A 19,146-nucleotide genomic window follows, 5' to 3' on the forward strand; every position below is an offset into this window, starting at 1 on the left:
AAATAACTATAATGTGACCACATTTATTATTTATAATATAGATATAATAATCAATGTGAATAAAAATAATTTAAGTTTATTTTAATTCAAAATGGCTGACTTTCATAAACACATTGAAAAAATACCAAACCTAGCAAGTTGCTTGTCATTTGCAATGAGTGCCAAAGTACAATGTCAGCTATTGAATCAAAGTGACAAAAATGCTTAAAAAACAATTTAGATTTTTACTATTGGTTTAATAATAAGATCTAATGTAATGAGTTTTGATAAATGTTGTTTTTTATTTTCATGGATTTATGTACTAATATAATATGTAATCATACCTGAATATAATCATATGTATAATGACACATGCCTTTACGAAATAAATGAGTAAATCTTTATGAATTTTTACTTACATGGTTTATGGACCCAAAAAAATGTCGGGGTGGACAAACGCCCCACTGCACTAATGCCGAAAAAAAACTCAGTGCACTAACGCAGGGTTAAAGGGTTTGATGAAGGATTATATTTGTATTTTAATCCGGTATTTGAAGATTCTTTAATTTATTATAATTACTCCTTACAAAAAAAACAAAAAAAAAATCACTTCTATTAAGTCAGCATTCACTGAAGCTATTAAATCATATTTAATAATTTTAAGAGGAGAAAGTAAATGCTCTACTGAAACTTAGTTGATGGCAATGCTGTATCTTGGATTATGTCTGGATAGTGCAGTATTACCATTTTAACCATCCAAACTTGAAAAGTGATCAATGTGATTTATTTTTTCCAATGCATAGTAAATATCATCTTCAAATTTTGTAAGATTTCCTTTTCTGTCTGTACTCATATTAGAACTCAAGCTTAATTTTGAGGGTAGAGACAAGTTTTATAAAAAAGAAACTAGCAGATGAGCTAGATGTTGCTCAGGCAAAAAGTAACAATAACGAAGATTAAGATTATTAGATTATAGCTGATCTTACCCATTTTCACTAGGTGCAAGAATCAGGTCCCCCGTCTTCTGAGACTAATTAGAGAATTTTTAGATGGGTCTAAAAGTATGTTAGATTTTTCACAAAAACGCAAAAAATCTCAAATAAAATAGTAGAGTAGAAACAGAGTTCTTCAGGTAATCCTTAACCCTCTCCCTCCATGAGAGGAATTTCGAAAAATCCCTTCTTAGTGTACATTCTTATGACGTATCCTAACTGTGTACCAAATTTCAACTCCTAATTGTTTAAACTTTGAGTTTATTATCATTATTTTTAACCCATCTTGATTATATTATAAGATTGTGAATGCTAATAACAAGTAAAATATTCATTAAGTCTGACCACACTGGAGATATGACACATGACCCCTTTCTGTCTCTATCCTGTCGACCTTTAATTAAGAACCAAAATTTAATAGCATTAATGCTCTTTATACACATGCTATTGTGCTAAATTTTGTTTCTTAAACTTTACTCATTCTGAGATATTGTTTAATATTTCAGAACAGAATAAAGAAATTAAACAAATTAGACACCAACATATGCGTACGCAAATTTTTCCCTTTATTTGACATTTTTTGGTTCAAGATCTCTCCAAAATGTATAGATTTGAAAAAAACTCAGAGGGTCAAATGTGACATGATTCAAATACTTTTTGTCTTTTATATACATAACAAGTTGGGAAAGTAAAAAGGAGTCAGACTATGACTTCAACTAAAACATCAAAATTCCATGACTCAGACTCCACAGTCTTGATAATAATAATACTAACTTGTATTACTTTTTCTATGAATTTGCCTTGAATGTCACTTTATTATTGTAATTCTTTAACTATATAATACTGTCATAACCAAAATGAACCCCAGCCCCACTGCTAGCGATAGAATGATGCAAACCAATGTGCTTACTCTCACTAGTCACTAGCTTTCTAAAGTGGCAACAGACAAGAGCTCTGCACCATATAACATGCAACAAACAAAATGTTTGCTTGTTTGGACAGCATGTGAATACACGCTGCTCCATTGCTGCAGCTGCACGCCCCAAACCATTTTCTGTCAGTTTTTGCCACGAACGCGAAGGGTTTTGTTGGCACAGCATTCTTTATTTCCGATTCTCACGCACACTTTGGTACTGATACATGTGACACAAAATGATCTTTACGAATCTTAAACATATGACATAAGTTTATGACACAATTGACAAAAGCTTAATCTTTCCAAAACTTTGGACTTTTTTAAAATGCTGCAGGATGCAGGACAAATTGTTAAAAAGCAAGACATCTGGTCACCTTAGCCATGCCACTCCACAACAAAAATGAGCTTAAACAACAATGGCCCAAATGGTGCCGATTCGGTAAGTAGTCCTGTCAGTTTTTGTTTATGGCGTTTTTTATGCAGGTCAGCACCAAACAATTCTACATTTTGGAAGTGTCTATCAAATATGCATCTTTAAAAAAAAAATTAAATCGTAAATGCATAATGGTAAGAAACTATATAATTACCTTTAATGTATTTGTGTTATTTCATAAATTTTTATATTGCATAATCTAGTCTCCACTAAACCATGTAATTTTTTTCCATTTATAACAATAGTAATTATGACAGTTATGCTTATGAATGTAATATTTTCTGTTTTTAAAATGGCTAAACTTTCAAAAAAAAACAGAATGTTGATGTACTTATATACCATTTAGGAAGAAATATAAAACTGAAAATGAATATGGGCAAAAACAGACAATCACCACATCACTTACGATTTTTCACATTATATAAACTCTTAATATTAATAAAACTCTTAATTTATGTTATAACTAATAACAGAAAGAGAAATCTTTTGGATACCAATCATGTGAAATGCAGAACGTGCACACACAATTAACTTAAGCCTAAATTTTATCACCATCAATTCGTTTATTGTCTATTTTAACACATGTACTTAATTACCTGTTGTAACTGAATTTGATAACTTTGAATGTTATTCTTTAATTCTTCTGCCATTGTGTTACTCTTATAAAATAGTTTCTGAATTTAAATCATTTACAGACAAGAAAACCTTTCTTGACAAGTTCATACTCCCCCTGGCGACTAAACTAATAAAAGAAAAAAATATATACAGTATATACAGGTAACTATATTATTGCACTCAAAATAATTTAAATATAATTTTCTTATGTAGTATTTAAAAAGTTAATTAATTTGAATAAAAATAATATTTAAGCCGTTCACAAGCCAAATCGATTAATTCCATTAGTATATCCTTAATTGTGATTGTTATTACTTTAATATTTTTCGCTTAACGAATTTTATATATCGTTATATGACATATAAAAATACATTCTACATTATTTATTTAAATTTAAAGTTTAAGAGTAATTTTAAAAAATAATATATATTATCAATATTTCCATTTTTTTATTTTATGGAATTAATCGATTTGGCGACTGGGCGGCTCGTTTAAAAATAAATTTTCAAAATTTCAAAATTAAAATATAATTGTATCTTTACTTTACTGTCAAATCTCGTGTTTTGAACTTACAGTAATTCGTTCATAAAAGTTGTTCGAAAACCGATTTTGTTCTAAAACCGAGATATATTTTTTTCATAAGAAACAATATAAAATGGGTTAATCCGTTCTCAACCTCCAAAACAAAACCTTTTTAAAAAAAAGCTTTTTAGCTGTATTATATACATAAAAGTGCCTACCGGTACAAATGCAATATAATAATATAATATTATCTATATCTATATGACTATATCTATTATATATGTTACTGTGAAAGACCGAAATTAGAGAATGTCGATATTCTCCGGTGAATGTCGACACATACAAAATACCTCGGTGAAAGACCGAATATTTGGTTATATTATTATACATTCGAACAATCCCCGGTGTATGTTGACAAGCACAGATAAGCTTTGGTGGCGGTCGAAACGACACCCGAGAAGCCGATGTCGACAGAGAGGCAACAGTCTGTAGCCAAATTTTTCGCCGGTTTCCTTCTGCTCAAATTGGTGATACTGTAAGAATACAAGTCCCTGACGTCAACCGTGGCCGTACAGATGCCCGAAATGTGTTGGCGGTTGTTGTTGGAATAGAAAACTCCGACTTTTATAAATTAGCAAACAAAAATGGTACCTTCAAGCAGCTCTATACCGTAATCAGTTCGTAATTTGTAAGAAAAGTTACTTTCTATAGATGAGATTTTTCTCAAGAAATATCGCTGAGAGAAACAGCTGCAACTAATTCAAAAAGTGGAGGGCAAGGCTTTGCACGCGGTCATTGCAAAAAGAAGTGTTCCACGAATAAATGCAGTTGTAAAAGCAAGGGACAAGAGTCCCTTGCTTTTAACCATTGCAAAGAGAAGTGTTCCACGAATAAATGCAGTTGTAAAAGCAAGGGACTCTTATGCAATTCAAAGCGCCATAAGAGTTTAAGTTGTTGCAATAAATAAAATTATATACCGTTAATCACAATATATGTGTATGTGTAATTTTGTGTATTATTTTTCTTTTCTGATTAAGAATGTACTGTTTGTTTTAGGTTAAACAGTTTATATAAATGTGCTGTTACTTAAGCTTTCTCCTATTTTGACATATTGAAAAGTTGCATTTTTGTCTTAACGTAATAAAAATATTTTTATTCAACATTCACCATCAGTGAGTGCATGCTACATGTCAACATTTGTCGGTGTAAGTGAGAAATAATGATATCTAGCAAATATTTCGTACATACACGAAACGACTGTGTGAATGTTGACATTCACCGGAAAATCTCGACATTCACCAGATATCGGTCATTCACAGTAACATATATATATTTAATATATTAAAAGCAAAATGTTTCGACACCGTCAACCGAAACTAACACTTCACAAAGAAGTGCTATAAGAGACTCAACTCTGACTGTCTGCATGAAATATAACAAAATCAATCAAAACGGAAAACAAGTACTTTATCCACACTTTCCGAAATATTGTACTTCAATTGATTTGATTTAAATCCAATTGGAAAGTTTTGAAAATATAATTGTATTTTTACTTTACTTTTAATAAAGGAATTAGAGGGCTGTCTGTCGTTTAACGGCTGACTTACTCTTATGTAAGGAAACGGAAGGAAGGGAGAAGAGATAGAGTGAAGAAGGAAGTGGTGAAGAAAGGATGATAGGAAAGTAAGGGTGCGACTATGCAGGCGCGAGCGAGCGAGAATATGTGGCAAGAAGAGGCGAGACGCGATAAATATCAAAACCTGTCAGATATGTGCGAGAATCAGAAATTCGCTCTCGCCAGCGTTATTTCTCGCTTCTCGTTTGTGCATGGTTTTCCTTTGCGAAAACTAAATCGCTCGCAACCTCTCGCTCGCTCTAACTTCNAATAGGTGAGACCGAGTGATAACCGCATAAGTCTAATTCGTGTAAGTCGGGGTATAATTTCGCAATTTGTGTAAAATCCAAGTCGGTTGTATATAAGCTAATAAATGTTCTCGTTAATCTTATCTCGTCTTTTGATTCATTCACAGTTACAAGAAATCACCACATAGAGTCTCTCGAGTCTCCGTAGATATAACAAACACAGAAATAAATAACACAAAATAAATTGTAGCTATGTGTCGATTCAGCATGACACGTCCGAACATGTAAGCCGAACAATAGTGTGGAGGAGTGAGTAATCAAGAGTTGTATGGCGCTCAAACAAAAGACAAATCGATGAGATTTGAAAATCGCGTAACTCCGGGTTCGCGTAAGTCGGGGTAGCGTAAGTCGGGGTATTACTGTACATTGACAACAAACTTGCATATTTACACACTGATAAACTATCTGATTCAGGCATCATAATATATTGCTACATAAACACATCAGATGATATATTAAGTATTTGTCATATTAAAAAATTTAGATGTACAGTACCGTATATTAACCCTTCTTTGTCCATATCATAATAGTGAAAGTATTAATACCTAAAATGTCATTGTTTACAAATTCCAAAATAAACTTTTGTGCATACCATTTCTTTGACACCTCCCTATCATATTGTTAACAGTCTTTTTACCATTGATATCAATTAACAAAAAAAACTGATGTTCTTATTATAATAATATTTCATTACTTAAACTTTCACTATATATATTTGAAAATGAATAAGTAATTTGAAAACATTTTGTATAGTTTTATTTTAAATATTTTTTATGAAATATTTAAATCTGTCCTTTTGTAGACCATATTTATTACAAAGCTAATTTAAAAGATTACTCTTTATAAAATAAATGAAAAATTACTGATAAAAATTTTTAAATACTCACAAGAAGATCCTTTTTAAGCTTTAGAAGTTCTTCACTCTCTGGTTCTGTGGTCAAAGCAGCTTCAACCTGTATAGAAAAAATATATTTTAACTCAATATTTAATAAATATTAAAATCAAGAAATGCGTAACTAAAGAATAAAAATAATCTAGACAATGAAAAATAATTATTCATATCAAATTACATTTAGTTATTAAATAATGATTAGTAGTATAGTCAAGAAGGAAATTGAAATAGATTTTTTTGACAGTGATCAAATAATTTTACAACAATCAAACTATAATAAAATGATTCAATGTATGATAAATATGAAGAATTTTTCTTTGCTGCCAACTAGAATACCCACAAATGAGCATGAGTGATAAGTTAAGCCAGTGATTCAATGCATTTTAGACAACTTGCATTTATCATTTTAATAACATTTTGATTTGCTTAAAAATATCCCTCAGCCAAGATTGCTTGCATTTGCAAAAATACATAAAGAAGGTAAAGAGTTTAGACCCGTGGTTGAGAAGTGCAGAGGACCCACATACAATCTTGAAAAACATTTACATAAATTTATTTCAGAGGAGCTAGGTAACAATGCTCTTGTTGCACAAAATCCAATGAATGTAGCAAAAGAACTACAGGAATTAAGTTTATTGGATGAAGAAGTTGGGACGATTATGGATTATGAAAACCTATATCCATCTATAAAAACAGAATCCTGCTATAAAGCATTAATGGAATTTATGCTCCACAAAAAACCATAAATTGCTGCATTTATGAAAGATATGACAGAATTAGCCAAATTGATTTGTTATGAGTCCTTCTTCAGTTTTGATAAACAAGCTTACAGACAAAGAAAGGGGTACCTATGGGAACCCAATGTCAGGATTATTGTGTAAACTAGTCCTATAGAACTTGGAGAAGAGCATTATCAATGGGTTCAAGATGGATATTGTATTTTACAAAAAGGTATGTAGACAATGTATGCATTATTTGGAAAAACGACAAGAGAATACAAGAGTTTGTACATGTAATCAACAATAACAACAGAGATGGATTAAAACTTAAACTAGAGCAAAAAAGTCATGAACAGATACATCTTTTGGATATAGACATCCAATTGAAAGGAGATAGTATAACAACAGGTATCTACATAAAACCAACACATAGTCCACTATACATTCCGGCTAACTTGTACAACCCCTACAGATAAACTGTCCGCCTTTCGAGCACTCATCAGAAGAGCGTATTCACATTGCTCTAATGTGCTGGACAGGATTAAAGAACTTAATAGAATTAAAGAAACAGCTTCAATCTTGGGATATAAAAAGAGTACAATAGAAGGGCTAATTAAAAGTTATGAAGGAGGCAATGTAATAAGAACCCAAGCAAGTCAGTTTAAAAATCTCCAAGTTCACATATAATCGAATCATCAAGAACATCATGAAACAAGTATTGGACAGAAAACACTCAAAAATGATTTCAAAAGAGCACCTAATATATACAGTATTTTAAGAAATGATAAAGATGTGATTAAAAAAGAAGAAAAAGCAGGCGTATATAAAATTCTGTTTGAAAACCAGGAATTAGGAATTAAGAAGGACTACATTGGGAGTCACAAGAAGGAATTTGGCTACCAGACTTAAGGAGCACAAATATGATATTAACAAAGGGCACTGCAACACAGTATTATCCTGTATGGCACAAGCAGAGGACTCTGTGGTTAAATAGAATGAAGTGACTATCCTCAGGACTATGCATTCTCCATCATTGGCAATGCACGAAGAAAAAATCAAAATATATAAAAGTAAATTAAAAGATGGTTATATTAACGCCAAGGATGCAGTGGGACTAGCTTTCGCATGAAAATTCTACATAAAATAAAAATAAAAATATTATTATTATTGCGTAACCATTTAATTGCACGTGAAAGGTTCTCTTTAAAGCAATATACTTGCGCATTATCCTTTCGGTTCTTAAGTTTGCATGTGGCCATCCATCTATAATATTCCTTTCGTACAGTTGACAAGCCTTGTATCAGTCATTCATAAATGGTTATGCAATAATAATATTACAGTAATCAAAGCTGATAAAACCAAAATGTTGGTCTTAATGAAAAGGAGACGCATGAATACATCAATGCTACCAGATGCGTCGTACAACAAAACAACGTTATCGACAAACTACACAACAAGGTTAAACGCTTATCTAACTCTAAACTGGCCACAGCTCTTGGAATGCGGGATATAGTTATGGACGCTCCGGATACGCCCAAGCTTTTTGCTTTTGCTAAGACGCATAAACAAGGCCACAAATTGAGACCTGTAGTTGATAAAACCACAGCACCCACGTGCAAATTAGAAGCATTCTTGCACGATTTCATCACTCCAAAGTTACAAGATTACCGATACTCCATCTCCAATCCGACAGAGTTAATAGTATTCCTGAAAAACACCGAAAAGCCCGCGTACATATCGGTTATGGATTTCCATTCTTTATATCCATCAATTGAATTACCACCATGTTTTTGCGTACTCCAAGATTTTCTATTACAAAACGTCTATTCTCAGAAATTACACCAACAGATTCTTGAAGTAGCACATTTGATTTGCTACAACTCAATTTTTCAATTTGAAGGAAACACGTATGCGCAGGGCAGAGGCATACCTATGGGAAGTGCCGTCTCAGGCGACCTATGTGAACTGGTAATCAGACAACTGGAAAATAAAATAATTCCGAGATTCAGCCACGACATCATATTGTACAAGCGATACATAGACGACATCATTATTTTATGGAGGCACGAACCTAACATTACCCTCTTTGTGAATAGGATGAACAACAATCCGTATGGCCTTACCATAGAACTTGAGCAACATAGTGAATCCGAGGTACATTTTCTTGACTTGAACATTGCATTTGGAAGAGACACCATATACACATCTGTCTACCGCAAATCTTGTCACCTCCCAACGTATATCCCAGCGAACTCCTGTGATCCGTTCAGATATAAAATGGCGGCATTTAGAGCACTGGTTAAGAGGGCCTACACCCATTGCTCAACACAGGATACTTTGGTTCAAGAATTGAACTATTTGCATAACATAGCTAGTCAACACGGATTCAACACCATGGTCCGTAAATTAGCACAACAATTCACCAACAGCCTCCCACCTACTCCTCCACAGAACAGTGTAGAACGAGATCACGACTTGTTCCAGTCACATACAACCCGTTCCTAATATCCCTGTATCAAAAAATAGCTAAAAAACAAGGAGTACGCTTAGCATACAGAAGATGCCTGTCTATGTTTAAGCTTCTACGCAATGAAAAAGATAAACCTAACAAGTATAAGCTACCAGGGGTATGCGCTGTCCCACTCACGGACCATAGATTTGAGAGGGAACTGGTCTACATTGACGCTACTAAACGGGCTATTGGTGTCAGATGGACTGAACACCGACGGGACATCCTCCACAAAAGGGGTTCTACGTCATTATCCATATATGCGTCAGACCCGGAGATTTCGGCAAACTTCGACAACGCCAAACTCCTCATTACCACACCGTTTACGGACCACCTCAAATGGTTGGAACAAATGGAAATTTGCAAAGCTTACAACACTTCTGCACCTATTAACTCGAGGGATGAGATTACATGTCCCTAGCATGGCAGGCCCTACTGCAGAAAGAGGATTCACATTAATAAATATGTATAGTAAATAGGGTTTTAAAACATCATACTCGCTGAGATGCTATTTTTTTATTTTTAATTATTTATTTTCTTTATTTATTTATTTTTCGTTAACGTAAAAATCCATAAAAAACTTTTTTAAGAAAATACAAGCATCACATTTTGGAATACTGGAATGCACGTGATTCACATTGATTTTTGAATTTCGACTTTTGAAATGTGGTTTGGAAGAAGTAATTTTTTCGAATATCACAGTTTTGAAGAAGTTCTTTCTACTGGTCTTCGTTCTAATGAATTTTAAAGAAGAATAGTTGCTTGAGAAAGGACCCAGGGAGGGATCCGAAAATGTTTGCATGTAATTTTACTCTTGTTTAATACCGGTTAAAGCTGGGGTAGTGCAGTGGGGTGTTTCGCCACCCCCAACGTTTTAAAAGTTGCACTGTTCATAGATTTTGCAAGAAATATTTGTGTCCTCTTCAGTAGCTTCATGATTTTATGTATAGAGCATGCTCAGAAATTACTACGATGCTGCAGAAATTCCAGTAAGAGAAAAACAACAGTTTTCAGTAGGGTGTCCAAACACCCCACAGTATTAATTACGTTTTTTTTAAATTTTACAAATATTTATTTAGTTTTTTTTATTTTAAAAATAACTATAATGTGACCACATTTATTATTTATAATATAGATATAATAATCAATGTGAATAAAAATAATTTAAGTTTATTTTAATTCAAAATGGCTGACTTTCATAAACACATTGAAAAAATACCAAACCTAGCAAGTTGCTTGTCATTTGCAATGAGTGCCAAAGTACAATGTCAGCTATTGAATCAAAGTGACAAAAATGCTTAAAAAACAATTTAGATTTTTACTACTGGTTTAATAATAAGATCTAATGTAATGAGTTTTGATAAATGTTGTTTTTTATTTTCATGGATTTATGTACTAATATAATATGTAATCATACCTGAATATAATCATATGTATAATGACACATGCCTTTACGAAATAAATGAGTAAATCTTTATGAATTTTTACTTACATGGTTTATGGACCCAAAAAAATGTCGGGGTGGACAAACGCCCCACTGCACTAATGCCGAAAAAAAACTCAGTGCACTAACGCAGGGTTAAAGGGTTTGATGAAGGATTATATTTGTATTTTAATCCGGTATTTGAAGATTCTTTAATTTATTATAATTACTCCTTACAAAAAAAACAAAAAAAAAATCACTTCTATTAAGTCAGCATTCACTGAAGCTATTAAATCATATTTAATAATTTTAAGAGGAGAAAGTAAATGCTCTACTGAAACTTAGTTGATGGCAATGCTGTATCTTGGATTATGTCTGGATAGTGCAGTATTACCATTTTAACCATCCAAACTTGAAAAGTGATCAATGTGATTTATTTTTTCCAATGCATAGTAAATATCATCTTCAAATTTTGTAAGATTTCCTTTTCTGTCTGTACTCATATTAGAACTCAAGCTTAATTTTGAGGGTAGAGACAAGTTTTATAAAAAAGAAACTAGCAGATGAGCTAGATGTTGCTCAGGCAAAAAGTAACAATAACGAAGATTAAGATTATTAGATTATAGCTGATCTTACCCATTTTCACTAGGTGCAAGAATCAGGTCCCCCGTCTTCTGAGACTAATTAGAGAATTTTTAGATGGGTCTAAAAGTATGTTAGATTTTTCACAAAAACGCAAAAAATCTCAAATAAAATAGTAGAGTAGAAACAGAGTTCTTCAGGTAATCCTTAACCCTCTCCCTCCATGAGAGGAATTTCGAAAAATCCCTTCTTAGTGTACATTCTTATGACGTATCCTAACTGTGTACCAAATTTCAACTCCTAATTGTTTAAACTTTGAGTTTATTATCATTATTTTTAACCCATCTTGATTATATTATAAGATTGTGAATGCTAATAACAAGTAAAATATTCATTAAGTCTGACCACACTGGAGATATGACACATGACCCCTTTCTGTCTCTATCCTGTCGACCTTTAATTAAGAACCAAAATTTAATAGCATTAATGCTCTTTATACACATGCTATTGTGCTAAATTTTGTTTCTTAAACTTTACTCATTCTGAGATATTGTTTAATATTTCAGAACAGAATAAAGAAATTAAACAAATTAGACACCAACATATGCGTACGCAAATTTTTCCCTTTATTTGACATTTTTTGGTTCAAGATCTCTCCAAAATGTATAGATTTGAAAAAAACTCAGAGGGTCAAATGTGACATGATTCAAATACTTTTTGTCTTTTATATACATAACAAGTTGGGAAAGTAAAAAGGAGTCAGACTATGACTTCAACTAAAACATCAAAATTCCATGACTCAGACTCCACAGTCTTGATAATAATAATACTAACTTGTATTACTTTTTCTATGAATTTGCCTTGAATGTCACTTTATTATTGTAATTCTTTAACTATATAATACTGTCATAACCAAAATGAACCCCAGCCCCACTGCTAGCGATAGAATGATGCAAACCAATGTGCTTACTCTCACTAGTCACTAGCTTTCTAAAGTGGCAACAGACAAGAGCTCTGCACCATATAACATGCAACAAACAAAATGTTTGCTTGTTTGGACAGCATGTGAATACGCGCTGCTCCATTGCTGCAGCTGCACGCCCCAAACCATTTTCTGTCAGTTTTTGCCACGAACGCGAAGGGTTTTGTTGGCACAGCATTCTTTATTTCCGATTCTCACGCACACTTTGGTACTGATACATGTGACACAAAATGATCTTTACGAATCTTAAACATATGACATAAGTTTATGACACAATTGACAAAAGCTTAATCTTTCCAAAACTTTGGACTTTTTTAAAATGCTGCAGGATGCAGGACAAATTGTTAAAAAGCAAGACATCTGGTCACCTTAGCCATGCCACTCCACAACAAAAATGAGCTTAAACAACAATGGCCCAAATGGTGCCGATTCGGTAAGTAGTCCTGTCAGTTTTTGTTTATGGCGTTTTTTATGCAGGTCAGCACCAAACAATTCTACATTTTGGAAGTGTCTATCAAATATGCATCTTTAAAAAAAAAATTAAATCGTAAATGCATAATGGTAAGAAACTATATAATTACCTTTAATGTATTTGTGTTATTTCATAAATTTTTATATTGCATAATCTAGTCTCCACTAAACCATGTAATTTTTTTCCATTTATAACAATAGTAATTATGACAGTTATGCTTATGAATGTAATATTTTCTGTTTTTAAAATGGCTAAACTTTCAAAAAAAAACAGAATGTTGATGTACTTATATACCATTTAGGAAGAAATATAAAACTGAAAATGAATATGGGCAAAAACAGACAATCACCACATCACTTACGATTTTTCACATTATATAAACTCTTAATATTAATAAAACTCTTAATTTATGTTATAACTAATAACAGAAAGAGAAATCTTTTGGATACCAATCATGTGAAATGCAGAACGTGCACACACAATTAACTTAAGCCTAAATTTTATCACCATCAATTCGTTTATTGTCTATTTTAACACATGTACTTAATTACCTGTTGTAACTGAATTTGATAACTTTGAATGTTATTCTTTAATTCTTCTGCCATTGTGTTACTCTTATAAAATAGTTTCTGAATTTAAATCATTTACAGACAAGAAAACCTTTCTTGACAAGTTCATACTCCCCCTGGCGACTAAACTAATAAAAGAAAAAAATATATACAGTATATACAGGTAACTATATTATTGCACTCAAAATAATTTAAATATAATTTTCTTATGTAGTATTTAAAAAGTTAATTAATTTGAATAAAAATAATATTTAAGCCGTTCACAAGCCAAATCGATTAATTCCATTAGTATATCCTTAATTGTGATTGTTATTACTTTAATATTTTTCGCTTAACGAATTTTATATATCGTTATATGACATATAAAAATACATTCTACATTATTTATTTAAATTTAAAGTTTAAGAGTAATTTTAAAAAATAATATATATTATCAATATTTCCATTTTTTTATTTTATGGAATTAATCGATTTGGCGACTGGGCGGCTCGTTTAAAAATAAATTTTCAAAATTTCAAAATTAAAATATAATTGTATCTTTACTTTACTGTCAAATCTCGTGTTTTGAACTTACAGTAATTCGTTCATAAAAGTTGTTCGAAAACCGATTTTGTTCTAAAACCGAGATATATTTTTTTCATAAGAAACAATATAAAATGGGTTAATCCGTTCTCAACCTCCAAAACAAAACCTTTTTAAAAAAAAGCTTTTTAGCTGTATTATATACATAAAAGTGCCTACCGGTACAAATGCAATATAATAATATAATATTATCTATATCTATATGACTATATCTATTATATATGTTACTGTGAAAGACCGAAATTAGTGAATGTCGATATTCTCCGGTGAATGTCGACACATACAAAATACCTCGGTGAAAGACCGAATATTTGGTTATATTATTATACATTCGAACAATCCCCGGTGTATGTTGACAAGCACAGATAAGCTTTGGTGGCGGTCGAAACGACACCCGAGAAGCCGATGTCGACAGAGAGGCAACAGTCTGTAGCCAAATTTTTCGCCGGTTTCCTTCTGCTCAAATTGGTGATACTGTAATAATACAAGTCCCTGACGTCAACCGTGGCCGTACAGATGCCCGAAATGTGTTGGCGGTTGTTGTTGGAATAGAAAACTCCGACTTTTATAAATTAGCAAACAAAAATGGTACCTTCAAGCAGCTCTATACCGTAATCAGTTCGTAATTTGTAAGAAAAGTTACTTTCTATAGATGAGATTTTTCTCAAGAAATATCGCTGAGAGAAACAGCTGCAACTAATTCAAAAAGTGGAGGGCAAGGCTTTGCACGCGGTCATTGCAAAAAGAAGTGTTCCACGAATAAATGCAGTTGTAAAAGCAAGGGACTCTTATGCAATTCAAAGCGCCATAAGAGTTTAAGTTGTTGCAATAAATAAAATTATATACCGTTAATCACAATATATGTGTATGTGTAATTTTGTGTATTATTTTTCTTTTCTGATTAAGAATGTACTGTTTGTTTTAGGTTAAACAGTTTATATAAATGTGCTGTTACTTAAGCTTTCTCCTATTTTGACATATTGAAAAGTTGCATTTTTGTCTTAACGTAATAAAAATATTTTTATTCAACATTCACCATCAGTGAGTGCATGCTACATGTCAACATTTGTCGGTGTAAGTGAGAAATAATGATATCTAGCAAATATTTCGTACATACACGAAACGACTGTGTGAATGTTGACATTCACCGGAAAATCTCGACATTCACCAGATATCGGTCATTCACAGTAACATATATATATTTAATATATTAAAAGCAAAATGTTTCGACACCGTCAACCGAAACTAACACTTCACAAAGAAGTGCTATAAGAGACTCAACTCTGACTGTCTGCATGAAATATAACAAAATCAATCAAAACGGAAAACAAGTACTTTATCCACACTTTCCGAAATATTGTACTTCAATTGATTTGATTTAAATCCAATTGGAAAGTTTTGAAAATATAATTGTATTTTTACTTTACTTTTAATAAAGGAATTAGAGGGCTGTCTGTCGTTTAACGGCTGACTTACTCTTATGTAAGGAAACGGAAGGAAGGGAGAAGAGATAGAGTGAAGAAGGAAGTGGTGAAGAAAGGATGATAGGAAAGTAAGGGTGCGACTATGCAGGCGCGAGCGAGCGAGAATATGTGGCAAGAAGAGGCGAGACGCGATAAATATCAAAACCTGTCAGATATGTGCGAGAATCAGAAATTCGCTCTCGCCAGCGTTATTTCTCGCTTCTCGTTTGTGCATGGTTTTCCTTTGCGAAAACTAAATCGCTCGCAACCTCTCGCTCGCTCTAACTTCGTGTCTGCATAGTCGCACCCTAAGGATGGAACGAAGGAAAGGGGACGGCCCGTGAGTGTACCGATATAAGTGGCTTCTGCAGATCATTTCAAAGTTAAAATTTATCGAGAACTGCCTCCAATCCAGTAGAGCACCAGGGAGCCAAGGGGCCCTGACATACTCAAAAATAATAATAATAATAATGAGGGGAAAAAACTAGCAAACTTTACAAAAATCTTTTCTTAACTAGAATTCAGTTTTTTAATTTATATTGTGTCGTGTCTTCTATTTCTACACTACTTATAAATTAGCAATCACATAAGGTAGGATTTCATTGAATTCGCATTAAACATTTTTTTATCCGTTCAACTTGACTCCCCGAGATTAAATTCTGAGTGCGCCATTGCTCCAATCAACAATATATATCGAGTAGGGTCGGATCTACAGGGGACAAAGGAGCATTCCCCTATGATCAAAATAATAATTTATTTGATAGAACTTCAAAACATTGTTTTTAAAAATTTTACGATAGTAAATATAGTTTATCGAACCATTCGCAGTATTATCTTGTGCACGTATGCAATCCAGTAGTAAACAATACTGGTTGAATTACACTGAAGTGCCAAAAGTCATGGGATAGCAATATGCAAAGATACAGATGGCAGTAGTATCACGTACCAAACGTATAAATGGGCAGTGCATTGGCTGGGCTGTGATTTGTCTGCCAGTGATTCATGTGAACAGGTTTCTGACCCGAGTATGGCCGCACGACGAGAATTAACAGACTTCGAACGCGGAATGGTAGTTGGAGCTAGACAAATGGGACATTCCTTTCGGAAATCGTTAGGGAATTTAACATTCCAAGATCCATAGAGTCAAGAATGCTGAGAATACCTAATTGCAGGCATAACCTCCCACCGTGGACAACGCAGTGGCCGACCGCCTGCACTGAATGACAGAGACCGGCGACGTGCGCATAGAATTGTTAGTGTGAACAGGCATGCAACATTCCATGAAATAACCGCAGGAATCAATGTGGGACATACGAGATACGTGTCCGTTAGGACAGTGCAGCGAAATTTTGCGTTAATGGGCTATGGCAGCAAAAGACCGACTCGAGTGCCTTTACTAACAGTGTGAGGTTAGCCAAAAAAAGGGGGTGAAAAGCGCGGAGACGATCTCGCGGTCAGCTCTGTCGCGTGGGCGCGGCGGAACTCACAGAGATAGGTTTTCTCATTTTTTTACCCGTTTAATAACATCAAAATAGTTTCTTACAAAAACTTTGAAATGTCGGGATCACGGTTGCAACAGTTATATGAGTCCAACAACGTAATGCTAATCGGTCTCAGACTTTCGATCCTGGGCGCCCTCGTATGGGTTGATGGTCACTCGTCGACCCCGGGGTGCGCTTCTGTGTCGATACTGGATTTCCTTCTCCGGCCGTCGCCCTCTTATGTTGATTGTTATCCGATAGGCTGGAGCTTTTCGAGGTACGTGGATTCCCTTCTTAACGTTTTAATGTTGCACACACGACCAAAGTAGGGGAGTCACTAACTAGACATCCAAGCACCAAGAACCAAGAACCTCACATCCCCTTTTCGCGCGGTTTTTTAAGTTTCCTTTGGGTCCCAGACCAAACATTCCGATAGGTCGATGTCGACTTGTCCCGCTCTCCAATTGGTCCCCCTCCTCGTTACGAATTGTAACGAGATCGGAATCCAGATCGTGGGATGAATCAATACCGACTGACAATTCGATTCCTATCGAAGATGTTAGATCTAAGCATTCAAATTCATCTATTGTTTTAATTTGAGTACTGTAGTTCGATTTTCTTAGAAATTTCTACAGATATGTCCTGATATGGACATAAAATATTCATTTTTCGTTTGATGGTTTCTTTTTACAACATTATAATAATAATTATTATTTTCTTTTATACAAAAATTAGAAAAATTTTCCTTTTTTTTGCACAAATTCTAGGCCCACTTCCGAAGCTTCACAACAGCACGACATCGCATGCAGCGCCTCGCCTGGGCTCGTGACCATGTCGGTTGGACCCTAAATGACTGGAAAACCGTGGCGTGGTCCGATGAGTCGCGATTTCAGTTGGTAAGAGCTGATGGTAGGGTTCGACTATAGAGGCAGCACGGCTCTATATTTCTCCAGGGGAGTTCCAATGACTTGTTGAATCCACGCCATGTCGAGTTGTTGCACTTCGCCGGGCAAAAGGATATCTGAGAAGATATTAGGCGGTATCCCATGACTTTTGGCACTTCAGTGTATGTATTATTATAGTTTAATTCATATACAGTACAGTATATATATAGTATAGTCCGATTATTTAAGGCGATCGTTTGGTTATGTAATTATTATAATTAATAAAACTTCAAATTATGCTCTTATTGTTTTAAAATGTCGTATCTGTCCTTTTGATGTTTTTTTTTTTTTTTTTAACTCTTTCCTCTCTTCGGGCACTAAGAGGGCCTCTTTTAGCAAGCCTGTTATGGGTTCGGCTAGGCCCATAATGGGGTGAGGGACGGGGCCGACATATCCAGACGGTCCACCCCCCAAAAATTCCTGGAAATTTATCGACCCGTTCGGATTCGAACCCCGGTACCCAGACCTTGATCGCTCGGCTATCCGCCCGAAACGTCTTTTTGATGTTACAGCGGACACACTTCGTTATTTGTAAAAGAATTTTGAGCCTTCTACTCTCTTGTAAGAGCACATTGAGCTATGATTTTCTTAGGATGTATTTTATTCTAATAAGATTTTCTTATAGTTTTAGATAGTAGTCTATACAAGTATATTTCAACAAAACACAGATACTTACCGCTAAATGAAAAAAATTTTGAGGTTATAATAACTACATTGTAATTATAACCACGATACCACATAATCACAATTTCTTACTACGTAATAATTGTAATGAAATAACCACAAAAGTTACAAGTATGTTTAGTGTTATATTGTACTAAAACTCGTGGATAAATCGAGTACTGATACGCTTCCTCGCACTTTGTGAGGAAGGAACAGGGCCTTCAAAAGATGGAGTGTTGGGAAAATTTTCTCGGACTGGAAAAAATTTAGGGGCCCATAGTGATTTCTACCTCTATAAAATAATGTTATTTTTTAAACAAAAAAGAAAATATTTAAGACTGCTTTTGATTAATAAAGAAATATGCTATGTATTTCATTTGTTCAAAGAAAAAAATTGACAAAAGGGACCCGCTCTATACCAGACGCATACAAGCTTTCTAGATTAGGGTGATCACAAATTTAATTACACATGTGACAAGACCTTT

The 19,146-nt window shown here is 33.7% G+C and overlaps 1 protein-coding gene across 1 annotated transcript in view; it reads right to left on the reverse strand.

Moving 5' to 3' along the window:
• The window catches only part of LOC111621768 (survival of motor neuron-related-splicing factor 30-like), a 53,228-nt gene extending 50,172 nt beyond the window's left edge, over positions 1-3,056 (reverse strand). The window contains exon 1 of the mRNA XM_023364010.1: positions 2,917-3,056. Coding sequence (XP_023219778.1) covers positions 2,917-2,970 — 54 coding nt within the window. The 5' untranslated portion in view covers positions 2,971-3,056. The remainder of the gene's footprint in view (positions 1-2,916) is intronic.
• Positions 3,057-19,146: the final 16,090 nt, after the last annotated feature.

This window comes from Centruroides sculpturatus, unplaced genomic scaffold, assembly GCF_000671375.1.
Source record: "Centruroides sculpturatus isolate CEXI.00-Female unplaced genomic scaffold, Cexi_2.0 scaffold153, whole genome shotgun sequence".
NCBI classification, from domain to species: Eukaryota; Metazoa; Arthropoda; class Arachnida; order Scorpiones; family Buthidae; genus Centruroides; species Centruroides sculpturatus.